Source organism: Rhipicephalus microplus, chromosome 5, assembly GCF_043290135.1.
Source record: "Rhipicephalus microplus isolate Deutch F79 chromosome 5, USDA_Rmic, whole genome shotgun sequence".
NCBI classification, from domain to species: Eukaryota; Metazoa; Arthropoda; class Arachnida; order Ixodida; family Ixodidae; genus Rhipicephalus; species Rhipicephalus microplus.
Window position 1 is genome coordinate 190,354,319 of NC_134704.1, and position 20,036 is coordinate 190,374,354.

The 20,036-nt window shown below is 44.6% G+C and overlaps 1 protein-coding gene across 1 annotated transcript in view; it reads right to left on the bottom strand.

Annotated features, from left to right (window-relative positions):
- Positions 1-20,036, bottom strand: part of LOC142818071 (uncharacterized) — a 294,427-nt gene that overhangs the window by 48,310 nt on the left and 226,081 nt on the right. Inside the window, exons 7-8 of the mRNA XM_075896326.1 lie at positions 19,569-19,693; positions 15,460-15,574 (exon numbers count right to left, since the gene is read on the bottom strand). Of these exons, the coding sequence (XP_075752441.1) occupies positions 15,460-15,574; positions 19,569-19,693 (240 nt within the window). The remainder of the gene's footprint in view (positions 1-15,459; positions 15,575-19,568; positions 19,694-20,036) is intronic.

A 20,036-nucleotide genomic window follows, 5' to 3' on the forward strand; every position in this document is an offset into this window, starting at 1 on the left:
GTCCGTTTGTGTGACCGCCCATGCATCCATCCGCCCGTCCGTTCTCGTCACAGCAATAAAGTGGTGGCTAAATCAGAAACCACTCCGTGTCTCTCACACCAAGAACAATGCATCAGGTATGTTCTTTCTTTGATCAGGAAATTAGTTGTGCTTATTTCACATGCTTGCTAAACCTAGTCTCCAAGATTTGATGATGAATTTTGAAAACACCGCAAATGACCTACGCATACGGACTAAAACCAGTGCATTCAACATGGTATGGCCGAGCACTACATGCAAATGCATTGCTCTTGAAAATTCAGGACGTAAATATAAAGCACATAATGCGTGCGTTGTGAACTTACGAGCCTTCGAGCGCAGGACCACGACATGATAAGACCGGGGTGGTAAGAAACGGCACCACTAGGCACTGCCATGTTGACTTTTCCTGCACGACCGTCTACTTCACTTTTGCTTACTGGCCGGCCTGTCTGCTACGATCGGCGTCCCTATGGCATCATTCTCGCACAGACGCTATGGCGACGCCGAGCAGAGGACGCGACGCGGAAGTTGAGCAGTGTTATAGCAGGCCACGGCAGAAGGACGGCCATGGTAGGAAGATTGCCAGTAAGGCACGTAGATGCACTCTTTCACCTTCGCTCAGTTCAAGATGGAGCTACATGCGTCTTCTGCAGCAGCAGCCACCATTACCGAATCGGACAGTCAATGGGCGCTCTGCCAGCGTGTGGATTCGCATCCTTTTGTTCACTAGTAAAGGCACTTTATCGTAAAATTTCCTTCGAAACTCAAAAATCATTCACGGAATTTGTTAGTTCCGGGATTTCCTGCATGCATCAAAACAAGTAATTGAGCGTTTCGCGCATAAAGGAGAACCCAAAACGCGATGAACCTTACTGCGGCGAGACCACTGGGCGGCTGGCTGAAGCTAAGCGGCGCACACTTGCTTTGAATCCCTGAGAGCTGCAGACATCACATCACATCTTATACTTTGCGTGTGTATACGTTAGTGTGTTATTTATTTATTATTTTTCACACAGCACGTACACATAGTTTCTCAATATTTGTCAGCAGTGACAGTTTTGCTGATGTAAGAACATTAAGGTCGGGCTCAGGCTCTGAGCCTGCTGTTTTGAGTGACCGATTGCCCATTGTAGTCGTCCTCGTGTATTCTCATTGAATATCAATTTACAATATGGTGGTATAATATTTTTAAAATTACCAGCGAAAATGAGGGAAGCAGTGAAATTTCGTTCAGCAATCGAAGCGGAAATGACTTTACTGATGCGATGTTTTAATATTTAGGAACGAAACACCTTAGTCACTCACAATGTGCATTGTCACCGTCATTTTTTATAGCTTCCTGTCAAACTGAAAGACACGTCTTACATTTATTTTTTTATTTACAAATACCTCACAGGTTCCTAGTAGGAGTACTACGTACAATACTTTTTACAGCGATAGCTGTTATGAGATCACAACTTGGTTCACGCGCAGTTTTCCGCCACCACCGCTGCCACCAATTCATTAGGCGAATAGGTTTATTACTCCAGTAAATTTTTCTCTAGCTTTATTTCTCATACACTGTACCACGAATCTATGAGAGATTCTGGTACAAAAATGCCATTCATTATTGCAAGGCTGCGTGCAGTCTTGATTGGTTTTGGGGAGGACGACATACAGTATCTATACAGTGTGCATATCAGATGTCATTGACTATTTTTGCGTCTACTGTTAGCAAACTTCACCAGTCATCTGGTTCCAATACTTTTTCACCACAAGGATATTCAGTAAGCATTTTAATCAACCTATGTCATGGCGGTAGAGGCAAGTTTGAATGCAATCGATGAAAGTGTGAGAATTTATTTCTTTTAAAATGTGCAATAGTTATTCTACAGAAATTGCCATTCATTGTGCTTACAATACACAGTGCAAAAAAGCTACACTTGATACACAAGTGGAGTGCAAAAAACTTACAGTGCACTAATGCTTCTTTTTTGTTTATAGTTTTTTAGGTCGTTACGCTATCCATCTCTGTTCGAAATGGCCCCAAACTGGCTCTACCTTTAGGCTGAACACTTGTTACTGCTTGTTGAAATTCTTGAAAGTAGTATGTTAAATAGCAGGTGGGACAATAAATTGAATCTCACGAAGGTACACTGGCACTGAAACAACACAGAAGAGATATGTACAGAGCTAGTAAAACCATAATCAAATGGTGGGGGTATTGAATTTGCTACAGGCGTAGGTAAAGCAAGGGTGACGAAGGCTTTAGGTCAAAACAAAGAACAACATTTATTTAACTAAACAAGATAAAAGGCAGGGTGGCCCTAGGGCCGACAGCTACGATGACCACCATTTCGGGCAGCAGCATTCTGCCAGCGCTGGCGATAGTCTCCGTTCTTCGTGATAGCCAAGGCACCTCACCCACGAGCAGCACGTAGGCAGGCTGACAGTTTTGAAGAGCGCAAGTGGACAACGCGCATCGCTACTGCGCGACACGTGGTGCTATCTATTGATAGCTTGTACGCGAGGTTGGACCCCTTGCTCTTACGAGAAGGGGTCCGGGGCGCGGGAGGAGACATTCGTGACTGCGCCTGGGCTCGTCAAGTCGCAATAGAGTCTGGCAACAGGGGCACCCCAAGCCAGCGGCAGCTAAAGAGTGGATAGTGGCGGCACGTAAATACTCTCAGCTGACAGAGGGTTTTGCACACCACGGGCCTCCCGCGCGAGATGCTCAAGGATTGCGAATGTGCGCCCATAAGAAATAGCATGAATCTTGGTTGACTCTGTCGAATGACCCGAGCGACTTTGTCCCTTTCTGCGGCAGTCGGAGCTGCTCGGGGACGCAGATCCTACATCGTCTGGATGTACTCGAGCAAACTTTCATGCGGATGCCGGGTTTTCGTTTCGAGCTCACGCTGGACTCGCTGATCGTAACCAAGATGCAGAAATTCCTCTCGGAAGCCCTTTTGAAAATCTGCTCATGTGGTGAAAGGCAATTGTAGCCTCCACCATCGTCCTGCACCACCCCGTAAAACCAACAAGCCATCGCGTACGTTTTCTGGCACCTGCAGACAACATCACTGTCTACTTCGTCCACAAAGTTCAGTACTGATTTCGCGTCTTCATAGCCAGTATACGTGGTCAGCTTGACCTGCGGTCAAAGCTGTCGCTCACTTACCCTCCGTTGCGCCATGGCCAGACTGCTGACGCGGTTTATGACCCAGTTTCATAGTGAATGCGCCTCTTTCACGCGAAGCAAGCAGATTAGCTGTTTCTTAGCGTGCAAATGGGACACGCGTACTGCTACTGCGCAACACGTGGCGCCATCTCTTCGTAGCCGGTGCAGACTTGAGAATAGCAAGCCAGAGGTGTCAATACAGTGGGCACTACTGCGGAATAATTTACCAACTCTCCTCCTATTTCCCCGCCTGGTACAGTGAATCCCATTTGCTTGTAATCTATATATTGTGCCTACAATATTTGAAAAAAAAAAGCAGTCGTGGGGTAGCCAATTGAAGCACTCGAACTGTTCACTTTGCAGCTGAATTCTGTTTATTGATGCAATACTATCTCGAGGCCTAGACACAATCAAAATAATATCGTGAATGAGAAAACATAGAGCAGTATAGCTTGGCTACACATTCACTGAGTGTTTTTGAATGCTCGTGCACACCCCTATACTCAATAGCTGTGCCTGAAATTTTGTGTGCGTACTTTATTGTGGGACAGCATTCAATAGACCTATACAAAAATAGATCGTGCTTACGTCCCAGTTTCTTTATCCCTGCACCGCGCATAAAAAACTAGTCACGATGACATAACATGGTCCGACTTGATACAAATGAGAGAAGCATCAGTAGGCGCATACTAGCTAATGGATACGTTACCACAAAAGGGAAAAGACAATTGTAGAGGGTGCTGCCAGTGTTCTTTGAAGCATGTGGCCACAAGAAGACGCCACAGTCCAAAGTGCGTATATATGAAATTCGGGGAGAGGGAATAAAGTTTTTTTGTTCCCGCTTGCCAACAGTCGCCCCGTTTCTTGGCTCCCAGGCTGAACATCATGCCATAAGACCCACGCCGCGGTGGTCTAGTCTCTGAAATACTCGGCTGCTGACCCGGAGGTCGCGGGATCGAATCCCAATTGTGGCGGCTGCATTTTTGATGGAGGCGAAAATGCTGTACACCAGTGTGCTCAGATTTCGGTGCACGTTAAAGAACCCCAAGTGGTGGAAATTTCAGGAGCCCTCCACTGCGGCGTCTTTGCGTCATGTGATAGTTTTGGGACGTTAAACCCCACACGTCATCATGGTGTCAGAAGTGGGGTCATGTCGTCAATTCGACCCTCGCCGAAGCCAAAGCCAAAAACGTTCAAATGGGCATATCTCGTTTGCTTTGTCCAGCAAACGTCTCGTTTTTAAACCCTGGACAAAACCCACAAGGATTTCAACGTTCCAAGACTAGGCCTCCGTGGCCGGCCTGCACAATGTTAGCGACGAGGCCCAGGTACGAACACTTCTTTACTGCATGCGACCGCAAGTCAGTTCCACTTGGGGGTATCGGAACCGGGTGTCCTTGGGGTATCGGTACCGCAGACGCTTCCTTTCACATCTGTCAAAAAATTTTGATTCGCTCTTTTTGCACAACGTGAATGAGATGTATGAAAGTCGTCCTTGTCAAAGCTGCATCCAGCAGCAGGGCAAATCTGTGCATAACTTTTTCACGACGTTACATAACCAGGTGAAACGCTGCAGCTACAACAGCTCGCATGTCGCAGACCATCGAGTTCATGACAGATTCGTTGTTGGTATAAGCGAAGAGAAGCTATCTGTTCAATTAGGCCGGTGCAGAAAACTTACCACTGAAAAAGCGCTGTGCCAAGCCCGCACTCATAAGGACGCAGAGAAAGAGCGATTATCCCGCCGAAGATTGACTATAGATAACACCTTTGCCGAAACGCTAAACATTGATTTGGCTCGTCGACATGATACGCACACCCTTTCGTCTTGTTCTCACTATCAGTCTGAACATTCGACTGCGCAATCATGTCACTTTCATGGGCGTCAGTGGCATCCTCGCCAAGACTGCCCGGCCCGAAAATCAGTGTGCGACTATTGCAAAAAGGTCGGGCATTTTGCCGAAGTTTGTATGCAGAAGAACAAAAACGACCTGCTCGGTTACGTCGAGCTTCAAAACGCGAATTCATGCCGAGCAGAAATACTTGTTAACGGGCACCCGGCCGAGTTTAAGATAGACTATGGCACTGAAATGTTTGTGGTCTCGCCATCTTTCCCATGTCAACCGCGGGTGCTAGATTCCGTCGAAGCGGAAGTCTTGGGCCCTGGTGAATATACTCTTGAAGTTCTCGGTACCTTCAAAGAAACTTTACAGTGGCGCGACAGAGCCACATTGCAGACCTTGTAGAGGGTTGACCGTCAGCGTACACGCCTACTTGGGCATCCTGCAATTGAAGCCCTTGGGGTCGTTCTGTTCGTAGATCTGCCGAGTTCGCTCATTTCCCCAAAGCAAAAATTTCCCAAAAACTGGAGAAATTTTGACAAGAATACCACATACGCCTCAAATCCGGCACCCATCTATTTTCTTTCAGGTCCTCACAGCGGATTGAAATTCTTTTAAACGACGTTTTCAAGAAGTAGCTGCATGTATTTGAGTCACAGAATGTTTTAGGAGATGTAGAGACGCCAACGGAGTTGTGCTTAAGTTTCGTAGTCGTGCCCAAGTAATCTGGCGACAACAGGATTAGTGTTGACCTGGTGAAGCCTAATGCAGTTTTGAAAGGGACCTCTTTATATTACCAACGGTGAATAAGATTCTTGGCCAGTTGGGTAGAGCATAGATATTCTCCAAGTTGGAGGTGCAGTGTAGCTTTCATTACGTGAAGCTGAGTGCCGACAGCCAAGAACTCACGACTTTGATCACGCTGTTCGGTCGGTATTGTTATAAGAAACTCTCGTTTGGTATTGTCACGGCACATAAGTACTACGAACAGTTAGTGTCAAGAATCCTTGAGCACTTGCCTGGAGTCGTGAACATAAACGAAGACATGCAATTTTCGGCAAAGATTGTCAGGAGCAGAACGAGTGCCTAAATGTTATCCTGGCCCTCTTGGAAGAAGAGACTGTCACCCTCGACGAAAATAGGTGCATGTTTCGGGTCGCCTTAGTGAAGTGTCTGTGTGTAGTGGTAGGAGCAGACAGGATTTCACCAGACCCAGACGAGGTTACGGCTGTTAAAGACCTGCCGCCACTGACCGAAGTCAGTGGAGTGGAACGTTTACTTTTATTGACTAAGCACGTCGCACGCTTCATACCTCGCTCATCCGATGTTACGGAACCAATTCATTCACTTTTGAACAAAAACAGCACCTGGACTAGAGGTCCCCGTCAAGAAGCTGCCTTCTCAAGACTGAGGTTGTTGCTGAGGTAGCCCCGACACGTTCGTGGCAAAATACAATTTCTGCTACTACATATTAGTATCCACGGACGGCAGCTCCTACGACCTGGGAGCGGTAGTCCAACAGGACCATCCTAAAGGTCATCAACGGGCCGTTACCTGCGCTTCATGAGAAGGGTGCTATAGCGTGACAAAGAAGGAGTGTCTCACCATGACTTGAACTTTGTCACAATATTATCAGTTCTTTAGTGCCTCCACTTCGAAATAGACACACATCATCTTCCTCTGGTTACACTTCTGCGTAACAAGGACGTAGAGCTCGGGCCACCTTGCATACAACGGATGCGGATAAAACTGATGCACTATCAGTATCTGGTGAAATATGCGCCTAGGAAGCAGTTGCCTACGGCAGACAATTTGTCAAAAGCATCCTCTGATGTGGTGGCTACCCCCGTTATACAGACGTGGAGGCTATTCATCAGCGAAGTGTTTAAGAAGTTGCCGGCTCTCGTAGCAAGACGCTTTAAGGGTGTGCGCAAGCATCAAGCTCAACATGGTGATTCCTCTGCGGTCATGGCCTACTGCACGAAATGATGTCCCGAAAAAACCAAGACGCCTCTACAGGTCTCTTGGTTTTGGAAGCAAGGGGATAGACTGAGTGTATGACGGAATCATTCTGCTGAACCGACAACTTGTGATTTCATTACCATTAGGCCAAGGAATTCTCGCCATAATATACGAAGGGCATCAGGGAGTGCCCTACTGCTAAGAACGAGCCAGAGACACTGTTTGGTGGCCCAACTGTATCATGCATGTCGAGCATAAGGTGTCGCAGTGTGCTGTATGCGCCGAAACTTCAGTTGGGCGATGCGAGCCTATGTTGCCAACGGTTACACCTGACAGGCCATGGCAACACCTAGGCATCGATCTGTTTCAACTGAAAGAACGCGATTACGTCTTAATTGTTGATTATTATTCAAGGTTCCCTGAAGTAGTCTCCGTGGGGTCCACCAAGACACCAGCCGTCATTTGGGCAATCAAGAGCTGCGTCGCCCACTTTGGCGCACCAGACGTGGTCCTGACCGACAATGGACCATTGTTCGTGCTATACGAATTTGTAGAGTTTGAACAGTCTTATGGCTTCCGTCATGAGAACCAGTAGCCCAAGGTGTCCCCGGATCAACAGAGAGGCGTAGCGCATGGTGCGCTCGGTGAAAGACTTGCTTTCGAAATGCCCTGATCCTTACCTAACTTTGCTGTCATACCGTGAAAAGCACGGTCCAAACAGCATTTTTCCGGCCCAAGCCCTCGTGGAAAGGAAATTTAAACACGTCTCCCATGACTACAAGAATAATATAAACACGTGTGACACATCGTTCATGTGTCAGTGGCTTCTTCCACAGTTATGTATGCAGATGATACAAGTTTGTTCTTCTCTGGCAGCTGCCTAAAAGATTTTGAGACGAAAGCGAGCGAATGCCTGGTCTTACTCTCTTACTGGCTAGTTTCAAACCAATTACAGTTGAATGTTAGTGAAATGAAATTTATTTTATTTAAGAGCAAAAACAAGTGTGAAGAATACAGGATCTCTCTCTGGTTTAATATAATGAAGTCCAACGAGTCTCTTTGTTTATATTTTTAGGTGTACTTTTTAATGAGCACCTGAGTTGGACAAATAAATAAAGTACACGCCAATATGTCTTGATCTATTTCGGTTTTGAATAAACTTAGGTCCCTAGTTGCAAACTAGTTAAAGCTCCAGCTATATTATTCTTTTGTTCATTCCCATATACATTACTGTCTTTTAATTTGGGGCACAACTTTTAAAACCAATCTTGAGAGGCTGTTAGTTTTACAAAAAAGGTATGTACGCTACATAGAAAATCTGCAACCTAGAGAACATACTCCTCCATTTTTGGCAAGCTTCAGATACTTACTGCCTACCAAATAACAAATCTTAAACTCAGCTTATATGTCATTAATAAAATAGGAAACACCGTTGGCACTTGTATGGGGCGTTGCTACCCAAGCGATACTCCCTATGAACTACGCTTTGATCGTTTTCGATTGCCTTTTCTCAGAACAACATATGATAAGCAAACTTTATCATATCAAATACCTTCTCTACTCCACGAAAATAGCTATGTCCGTGAACTTTTGAGAGAACATAACACTAAAAACAGTACGAAAAAAAAGTTAACAGGTACTTACTTGCAAGTAAGGAGCCCTAATTGTATTATTTATTATAAATATTTCTTTTATGTCGTTCTTGTTTTTGCATATCAGATGAAAATTGCTCAATTTCTTTAATTTCAAATGTATTTATCTATGGTGCTTAGTAATTCTGTCAGAAATTTCTCCTTGTTTTTATTCGTACATTTTTTATATTGGTACTGCAAATTGGTGATGACTGTAATGTGTTATTTTAAAACGTATGTGTCGACATCCGTTACACTTGTTGAAGTTGAATTTTGTGTCCTCTCATTCAAAAGCAGTATGAAATTTGTATCCTTTGTTCCACTTCACCTGAGCAAATGTATGGGTGGAGGAACCTTAGTCAGGCAGAGGTAATCTGCCTTTAGGCCCTTCAACCTAGGCAATCATTTTTTTATCTGAATAAACAGTGAATGAATAAATGAATGAATGAATGCATAAATGAATGAATGAATGAATGAATGAATGAATGAATGAATGAATGAATGAATGAATGAACCCGTGCAATCAGAAGTAATGCCACAGGCAGCTGTGGCATGAGACTCACAGTTCTCCTATAGTGAGGCGGCCAGACTTTTGAACTTCTAAGGGCCTGCCCCATAAAGCGTCAAAAAGAGGGATGTAGATGGCGCTGCCAGTGTTCCTTGAAGCATGTGGCCACAAGAAGGCGCTACAGTCCACCGAGCGTATATATGGGATTTGAGGAGAGGGACTTCTGCAAGGAAATTCTGCAATTCAGTGGTAACGCCTCGCATTCACGACGTGGAGATCCCCCTTTCGATTCCACGCGCCGATACATGCTCCGTATATGTATACGTATATAGATACGTATACATATACGGAGCATGAGATCGACGCCGACGTCGGCGGCAAAATCTAGCCAAGAGCGTTCATATAATCGCTATCGCAACAATAAGTATGTATTTAACGGTTGAAGGGTGCACTAGGAGCCGGATTTCGCTATCGCGTTGATAAGGCGAAGCTTAAGGGTCCCCCAATTTTCGTCTCTTTTCTTTGTATTTCAAATCGCGCAAAGCACTAGAAGGGGAGCCCAGTAGTGCGCCATCATCATCATCACTCTCTTGACCACCGCACCGCGCCTCTCGTGCAGCTGAAGCCTAGCTCGAGCTGCACGGGAACAAGACACGTTCACGCACCTAGCGCACCGAATGCTGGAGCAGCCACCGCTGGGCTTCGACATGACGGTAGCAAAGTGGCGAGAGTTGGCACAGCCCCGTCAGCCTCCTACACGACATCGTCTCACGTCTCCCCTCTCTCACCGTTACAGGTTCATCAGACGTGCCTGACACCTACACTTCTTCCCCGACATCGATGGCACGCGACACCTCGGCGCGGCCACTCTCCAGGACGGCTACCTTGCCACACTGGCATAAACATTCTTTCGCCTGCACTGGCCTCCCTATCGCGGAGATTTCGCCATCTACATTGCACAATAAACGCGACTTTTTATCGACTTCGGCACTGTACGCACCTTGCCACCAGCCACAGCCATTGTCTTCGATGCCTTCAGCAGAAGTTCTAGTTGCTAACCATACGACTGCGAACGTGCGGGATGCTGCGAAAATAACCGAAATTGTCGAGGACCCCCCCCCCAAGGTCATTTTAGATGGAGAATACCATGTATGCCCCACCAGACACCCAGGCAGACCACCCGCCTACCGCCTCGCACACGTGCTCGGAAAGTTTAACGCAGTTGACGGCCCGTGACATAGTTGTCGCCACAGACCCGCCACTCGATCTTGTTTGCACGATATTGGCTCTGACTTGAGCACCTCGTCGTTGACTGATTGGCACAAGCCTACCAATTACACACCGGGAAATGCTAGAGAGTGAACACCCTCCGACTCGTCTCGTCATCACGCTAAACCACAACGCATCATGTAAGTCCACCGACACCACTCGCAACTCATCTGGGTCCTACTCAGTACACCACACAGCTACCGCAACAGATAATGTGCCACGGCCAGCGATGGTACCAGCAGCGTCAACACACCCTCTGCATTGACTTCACTCCCTGTCCTCGTTCCCATACCAGCCACATAGAAGTACTTCCACATCCACTGGAATGTCTCTAAGACGCCAATCTACAACACATATTTCAGACATCAGCGGTTGAGTGGGCGTGAGAACCAACCGCACCGCTTCAGCCCGTGTGTGCTTTCGGCCCTTAGACGATCTGCACTTTCTCGGTTCAAATCACTACTGCCAAAAGCAACCCTTCATCCCAACAATCATCTGCTGCGCTATTCCTAGTGCCGCCCACCGGAAAAATGAACACCCGGTGAGTTTTCCCTTTCGACAGTTTCGACTGTGCACAGACCCCTTTCGTTTCGTGACGTTAACAATATTGTCCGTAAGCTTTCATTGGTTTCTTTCCAAGCTCATTTCTGCGGGGGAGAGTAATATATTGCATATTGATCATCTTCAGGCATTGTCAATTTTAATAACCATGCTTCTCATGCTTCTCGTGCCATGCTTCTCGTGCAGCTGATGGCGTAACTCGAGGCGCGAGCTAGACCAAGCGAGTTCACGTGCCTGGTAGCCACTGCACTCCGCTTTGCCGGAGGAATAAAGTGGGGAGATATGCACGGCCATGTCAGCCGCCTTCATGACGTCGACTCACGTCTCGTTACACGCATCAGATCGGAAGATGCGACTCGCGGCTCGCATCTTCTATGATGAGTTGACCAATGGCCATCAGTGACCGCCGTAGAACTTCTGACACACGCGCTACGACCAGGCAACCACTGTGATTACTAGCTCAGCTGCGGAATCTCCTGACTGCGTTTTTCCCGCCATAATTCTGCGTCCTTAGGCTTCTTGTGGCCTACTTAGTCACCGGAGTAGGGTGTTGCTGTCAAAAAATGGCTACCCATCGTTCTATCTTCTTTACGAACGTTCCTTTACTACCTTTTTCGATGTTTCTTTTTTTAATTAGAATTGGCAATGTTCACTTCATGGGGATCTCAGTCTTAGAGGTAACATATTTTCCGACCACAAACCGTCGTTACCACATCACTGAGATCTCGCGTTTCTCACATCTGTGAATTATAATATACATGATTTCTCATGTGTGGATTATCATAATCATCATCATTCGTTAGTCTCTGTCTTAATCGTCAACGCATCTTAACATCATCATCGTGTGTGTGTCTATGTGTTCTGCGCGTTCACTTGCGAAGCCTTGCGGTAGGGTTTTGTGGCTGATAACACTGTCTAAACCAAGACGTCATGGTATATACGTCCAGTTATCTCTAAGTATGTCCAAGTACGTCCAAATATGTCAAATTATGTTCGGTTGTGATTGGGCGCTAGTGTTGTGTTTTTTTTTCTTTCTCCTGTATCTGCTTTTCTAGTCTCCACGTTTTCTTAATCCTGCACATACCAACTAGTGCACTTAGCTATTTTACTAGGCAGTGCTCAGGCCTTTCACTAAGTGAGAACTTCGTAATAAGCACTTATTCGAGTGTGCCAGCGCGTGCAAAAAAATAATGGGTGAAAAAGAAGGCAGTTCTCATTTCATGTAGGTGCAAGGACGCTTGCGTTTTATTCATATTGTGCAACAACAAATGTTTGGGGTTATCCTGACCTCCGACTTAGAAACCCGAATGTGATGGCCTGTATCTGCCCATTGTGTACACCAACGAAAGTACGGAGTATCTTGAACTTCGACGTAGAAAATCGAGCATGATAGCCTCTATCGCTATATTATGTAAGTGACGTATGAAGGAAGTGGTCGTTAGTAAAAACCGAGGAGGAAGTGCAATAGAGTAAAAACATGGCGTATGAGCCAGGCCACGGCTCCTACATCTAGCGTCCCACAACTTGACCGGATAAATACCTGCCTGCCACTTCATCCAGCACACATCATCGACGACGTTTTCAACAAGACACCCTGACGATACACAAACTACCAACGCATAGCCTAGCTGCACACATTGACAAACATCATGACGGAATCATCGGCTGACATTCCCATTTGCAAGTACACCGGAGCACCGAACGACGCACCCGTAAGAGACTCGTTCAGCGTGTTCGAGCGCCACGATACAGCTGCATGTTGGTCGTAACGCGATATAATGAAGAACTTTAGTGACTACATCTGCGGGTAGGCTTTTAAGTTCTACCTCACACACATATTTGAAAATGGCGAATCATGCATAAAAATAAGAGAAGGACGATTGCTCGTTTTGATGACTATTACAAGCACTTATTGCAAACCATGTGAAGACAATTGCACTCAGCCGCCTGGGTCCACATTCTTTTCTCAAAAGAAAGAGCTTTCGATCAGGTTTCTCTTCCGCATGAAAGTCAGCATTTTCAAAGTCGTCGCTACAACATATGACAGAAGACGTTGCTCACTCACCTGAACCCTTTCATTCTTCGTCTCGCGTACATAGTCCACCACCGAGTTTTCTATCAAGCAGCTCCTCAAGGGCTTCTAACGATCATCAATCGTGTCAAAAGGACGCCTTTTCCACGGTAGACAAGCTGACGCATGGGTAAAATACCGTACTACGCCATGACGACTCAAAGAGTCAAAATCCATCTTCACGCATTGAAAAAGCTTACTCTCTGTCTTTCACATTTGTCCCACTTTATGGTTATTCATCGCTTCACTTTTTCGTATATCGCAACGGCCACTTCACGTCTCAAACGCCTGCTACAGTCGGGATAGAGCTGCGGATTTCGGAAGCTACTCAATCAATGCTTGTGCCTTCTATCCAGGTTCATGTGGCAGAACAGCTCCGCTCATTTGTATTTCAGTAAGCCAGGCATTAAGAACGGAAATCTGGCCAAACCACGCCTGTTATGGTGTCACCGTTTAGAGCACAGCCAACTCAGAATCCAAACACAGTAGGCTCTGAAGCATCATATCTGACTAGTTTCCAGGTGCCAGAAGCCTACGCAATCAATGGTGTCGAAGGCGCCTCTTAAGTTCCTTCAGTGAAATTTGTCATATGAACTTCACTGCCTGAAAAACGCTGCAACAGCTACTAACTGGACACTATGCCAATTTGCCAAGAAAAACATTGTCCTATTTCAAAAGTGCTGCCACTTCAACACTTTTCGCAACGCCAGCAAAGTCAGCACAGAAAATTGACCTGGTTGAGTGACATTTTATTGAACACGGACAACTACGGACATCTGGAGAACACACACAGAAAGAAAGATGTTCACAAAGGTGTCATCTAAAGCGACAAAATATTCAAGATGTCCCGCTTCAGACAAAGAAAGCATCGAACTCAGGCATCGAACAGAAAGCATCGAACATTTTCCCAAGTGACGTCGACTAAGTTTTCTCCAGCAGAGATCAAGGGTTAGGCAACACAAAATACAACGGCGATATAGGCACAAAACCATGCCCTGTATTTCGGAAGAACGTGGAAATCATCGTCAAAAAATACGCATTGGTGAAACATGTGTACCAATGAAGACAAAGAGCACTACGCCTACGGAAATCAAGCTGCTTCAGTCTTCGCGTTCCGTCACCGCGTTCAGTCTTCGCAAGAATACAAGCAGTGTCATCGTGAGTTTTCACGTACCAGGTGTATTTGTGTATTCCAAAATCTAACAAAAAGCGTTGCCCTGCATTTACCAGACTACTGCACTCTTCCCTGAAGGCTGCAAGTTTACGGAACCTAAGTGAGCCATGAAAAAAATCGTGCACATTGGCGTTTGTGAATTCTAAACCTCTCTTAGTTTACTTTTCCTTGCTCGAAACCCGTGCTTTCTTTCGAAGAGAGCGGAAATCATGTGACATATGAAGGAAGTGGTGGTTAGTAGAAGCCGAGGAGGGAGAATCGCAATGGCATAAACACATGGCGTATGAGCCAGACCACGGCTCCTTCATTTGGTGTCACATGTACATGAGTGAATGTTTGGGGGTAGCCTGAACTCCGACTTAGAGAGCCTAACGTTAAAACCTGTATCTGTCCATTATCTGCACAAACAAAATTTTCTGGGTGGCCTGAACACCGACTCGGAGAGTCGAACGTAATATCCCGTATCTGTCGATTATGTACATCAACAAAACTTTTGGAGTCTCTGAACTTTAACTTAGAGGGGGTCGAATGGGATAGCCTGATCAGGCATCATGCGCATTGCCTCCTTGAATGATAGACTAGCTTCGGTTCTCGGTGTACCCCTCAACTGTGCCGCAGGGAAATGAACGTCTGTGCGTACGACATTGCATGGCTCTTTCAAACTATTCAATAAATACTGTAAGTAGAATGGCGGAGTGCCCGCTGCTTCAATATTCAATAATATGCAAATCAGTGAACGGCCCTCTACGCGTCCGTTGGGCAACGAGGGAACCTAAGCAGCTGCTCACTTTGTTGCAGGTTTTAACGGGGAGAATTAAATATTTTTGGTTTCCATTTAGATGCGTGGGCCTCTAAAACACCCACTCATTCTGCAATCAACATGTCTTCACGCCTGTTGCGATATTGTACGCCATGGCCACGCTGTACTAGGACACTCCTTCGTCTACATAACATTTAGAAAATGTTTTTTTTCGGTAAAGAACAGCTGCTTGCGATTGTCACGAATACCCTTTTTATTATTACCTTGATATGAAGATGTGTTGTTTTTTGTTTGTTCACAGACAACGCTGATTTATCGCTCACTACCGAGGACACCGACACTGACGCCTACACCAAAAGCTTCGCAAAACTAGCTCTTAACATTCTCAATTTTTCCAAAAAAAAAGGATTAGAGGGTCATGCAGTGAGCATTTATGAAATTATGCTGATGCACGTCGCACGTTTTGTCTATGCCTAAGAGAAAAGACAGATGACAACTCACGATCGGAACACTCGGAGTGAAGGAGCCGTAATTGTTGAAGGCTGTTGGAAAGACTGTTTTGCACAGCGGTAGTGGCCTCTGGTAGTGAGTCTCGATGATAAAAATGTCAACTTCTCTGCGAATCAACAAATCAATGTTTTAGTTTATAACTTTTTATCATTGTATCTAAATAGTTCATCTTTATTCGGGCAAGAATATCGGTATCTGCATTTTTAAACCTTAACATTGTAGTGCCTTCACTTTTCGAAGCAGTGGAAGTCTAATATTTCACAGTTTCCCGCCCATTGCTGTCACCGCCACTATTTTTACTCTCATTCCATCCCGCATGAAAGTATACACCTAATAAACAAAAACAAAGGGATGGGTTTGTAGTTGTTCCCATCGGTGCGGCTAATTTTGAATATTCAGTTCGTTGCAGATATAACATACATATCACTTGATATTTACATGAGTACAGCCGTTTGATTGATTGACAACATTTTGGTGGACTCTAGCGTCACGTAGCTTTAGGGTCTGTTTCCAGGTTTTACTCACGCATGCAGACATTCTATACAAGCATACCAAGTTATTATCGGTCAGATCGCCCAGTGCCTCGCGGCTGGCATCCCTCGAAGTAGTTCAGGTCATGCATTTGAGCGTTCGTGACAAGCTTGCTGATGGCTGTACATGCCACGTCTCGTGCCACTATTACACATCCAGACTTCCTAATTCATATCGCATGACTTTGCGTCACAAAAAGCAGGCTCGAATAATGGGTGACAATAGTTTGAACCATCACGGCTTTTTATGGGAGTGACGAGAGAGTCAAATCTAACACATGTCTTGTTGTGGCCTTAATTAACCTATATGCTGCTACACAATTTCTAACATCAACCAAATATCAAACTTTGCGCCTCATGTGCTTCCGCCATATTGCCACCCATGTTCCGTTCTTTCTGTTTCCACTTATTGCCCGCAGCAATGTGTAGTTTTGCCTAGCGCGAAGCAAGCCTGATAGACAGAGAATTATCTAGACAATCTTGCAACCTTCCGATAAGATTTCATGCGCATTGTAAACATAAGAAATATTTCGAAATTCTACGTGGACGCTAGTGAAAGTGTTGGAAAATCCAATTATACATGTATAAAAGACGCGCGCTTGCCCACTTGTTTCTTCAACGACCGACGTTCTGTGTGTCGTTGTGCCTCGCTTGCTGTAATTTCATTTCCCGCTTTGCGGCTTCAAATGCGGCGAATATACGAGTTGCACTTAGAAGAAGCCAACTGCTGCCTTCATGCATGTCCGGACATTGTCCAGTATTTTCATTGAAGATGGCTTAAATTCAGTACACTGAAAATGTTTGGTACTTTTCAGTGAGGATGGTTGACATGCCCACTACTAAGAAGTAGTTTCCGCCTTGAAATACCGGTCCAGTGTACTCATTGCGGCGGTCCGATATTCATCTCCTTTCAGTCAGCTGTGTGCACAGCCTACCTAAACTTGCAAGTCCTGTTGAGAAGTGGAAGGCGTGCGCGAACTTTCTTCTGATGTACCTAAATAAAGCGAACTGATCTCTACTATCTTGCAAACCTAATGACATCTAGTGAAAATACTTTTTCACAGGTGTCTGATGGACATATAGCTATCGGTACACAAATGCAAACTCCGGTACGCCCAGTATTTTTCAGCCGACTTATGAGCTTTAGCATGTTTCACGCAAACGAATATTAGGATATCTCATTGATAATATTGTTTGTTGCGACGCAACAGGCAACTGTGTGCGCTTTTTGCCATGAAAATAAATTCATAATCATGCCATCCTGCTGTATCAAAAGGCGGCAGAACATATGTTGTTTAAAAAAGCCCCACACAAGAGGTGCTCCTTTTACTGTCCCACAGATTGGTAGGAAACGGGTAGCTAAGTCGGCGCATCTAACATGAGATATTCCAGTAGAGTGACTTGTTAGGTGAGTTGGTTTATTATTGGGCGAGTGTGTCTGAACAAAACAATAATAGATCATAAAGCTTCATTGAACGAGATACCCTTTTCTAATCTTTCTTTACATTGCAGGGAGTGTGGCTGCGCAACCTTGCTATAAGGAACTAAGGTGCCCGCAAAATTCAAAGGGAAGGATGCATGAGAAACTGAGGAAGCATATTTCATTGACACACCAGGCAAGACATGCGTAGCGAGGCAATCTATCGCGTTGCAATCAACTGAGATTTTTTGAGGGCTTGCCACTAATGCAACATATATTTTTGCTATTGTATTTTGTAACTGACTTTTTTACGTGTATATATATATATATACATATATATATATATATATATATATATATATATATATATATATATATATATATGTATATATATATATATATATATATATATATATAAAATAAGATCTAACAGACTATAATGCCTAGGAATGCATAGAGAAGTTATTAGAACAAACGGAATGTAAATAAGAAGAAAAAAAAGTGGGTGAAAAAATAACCAGCCGTGAGCGGGAATCAAACCTACGACCTTCGAATAACGCGTTCGATGCTCTGACCACTGAGCTATCAGAGCGGCCTTCCCTCCATCCACTTTTTTGGGTTTATATGTGAATTTAGAAGTGGGAGTGTCAGTCAGCGCCATCTGTAAGCCAAACGGCGAGTGTGAAACACCCTGTTATGCGCATGTGTGGCGTCACGTGGCACGTGAGCTTATTTACGAGCGGGTAGCTGACCAATAGACCCTCGTATACAACCTAATGACACCAAGTCTGCCAATATGAGGCCCTCGTTATTAAATATGGGAGAGAAGTGTATACCTAGGGGCTCGTTTTACCGTGTTTCGACACAATATTAATGAGATCTAACAGACAATAATGCCAAGGAATGTATAGGGGTAGTTATTAGAACAAATGAATTTTAAATAAGAAAGAAAAGTGGGTGAAAAAATAACCAGCCGTGAGCAGGAATCAAACCTATGACCTTCGAATAACGCGTTCGATGCTCTGACCACTGAGATCACAGCGGCCTTCCCTCCATTCCACTTTTTCGAGTTTATAAGTGAATATATATATATATATATATATATATATATATATATATATATATATATATATATATATAAATATATATATATATATATATATATATATATATATATATATCCAGCGAGTGTCTTCTGTGAATCCAGTGATGAATAGAAATTGGCTTGAGCGGACAAATGTGCGAAAACGTTTATTGCTCCTCCTACGTTTCAGCCGGGGTCCGGCCGAAACGTAGGAGCAATAAAAGTTTTCGCACGTTTGTCCACTCAAGCCAATTGCTATATATATATATATATATATATATATATATATATATATATATATATATATATATATATATATATATATATGTATAGGCAGGCATGGTGGTTGAGTAGCCGTAGCGTTGCATATAGTCCAGTAGATCCTCCGTGAGCGGTCACAACGTGGTTTATTTCGACGTTTCGGCCTAGAGTCTGGCCTTCATCAGGATCCTGATGAAGGCCAGACTCTAGGCCGAAACGTCGAAAGAAACGACGTTGTGACCGCTCACGGAGGATCTACTGGACTATATATATATATATATATATATATATATATATATATATATATATATATATATATATATATATATTTGTGTGTGTGTGCGTGTGTGCGTGCGTGCGTGCGTGTGTGTGTATGTGTGTGTGTGTGTGTGTGTGTGTGTGTGTGTGAGAGAGAGAGAGAGAGAGAGAGAGCGTGCCTTTCGAATAAGATGAGTTGATGATTATCACTTGTCCGACTCTGGTCCTCATTTAATGCTAAAAGCTAACGCAAGAGCTCTTCCGTTAATGTCTTTGAAAAGGAGAGCAGAATCAATCACTTGAAGTTTACTGCGCTAGGGCGCAATGAAAACTTTTCTATGAGAAAAAATTATTTTTTCCTTTTAACGAAAAAAGTGAGCAAAGTATCAGTCTTTGATGCATGCCCTTCTTCATTATAATGACTTGTTCGGCTCATATATGTAATTTAGCCCGATTTCTGCGGGCACACAGCAACTGTTGCTGTGTGGGATTTTACGACATACTGCCTTTACCGGCATGAAGCCTGCCAAGAGCAACTATTCCTTACTCTGCAATCACTCGTATTCTGTTGGCGATTTCAGCTGGGTCATTGTCCAAGTCTGTGATGAAGCCACCGAAGACAAGCTGGAAGAACTGCCTTGAAGGTTTCTTCTTCAACGCCTCCTTCAGCCTCTGCCATGATAAAAGGGAACAGAAGCGTGAGTGCACCACACACAACTTATGCAATACTACCGCAAAATCTCGTATCATCTGAAATTCCTATGCATGAAAAGAAAGCTGAGATATATTATCATTTTGGTGTATCAGGGTCACAGCCATTTCATTCCATGTATAATGCTGCATGGCTTTCCGGTAAGATTTCCTCAGCTCGTAAAGTAAGTAGCCACCGGTAATTCAATCCTAAAACAGGGCGAACATTAATCCTCCGTTTCAAGATGCAGACCCATTACCCTAACAAGGAGTCTTTGCACGGTTTCTTGAATAGATGATTAACAGGCGACTACTGCAGTTCTTT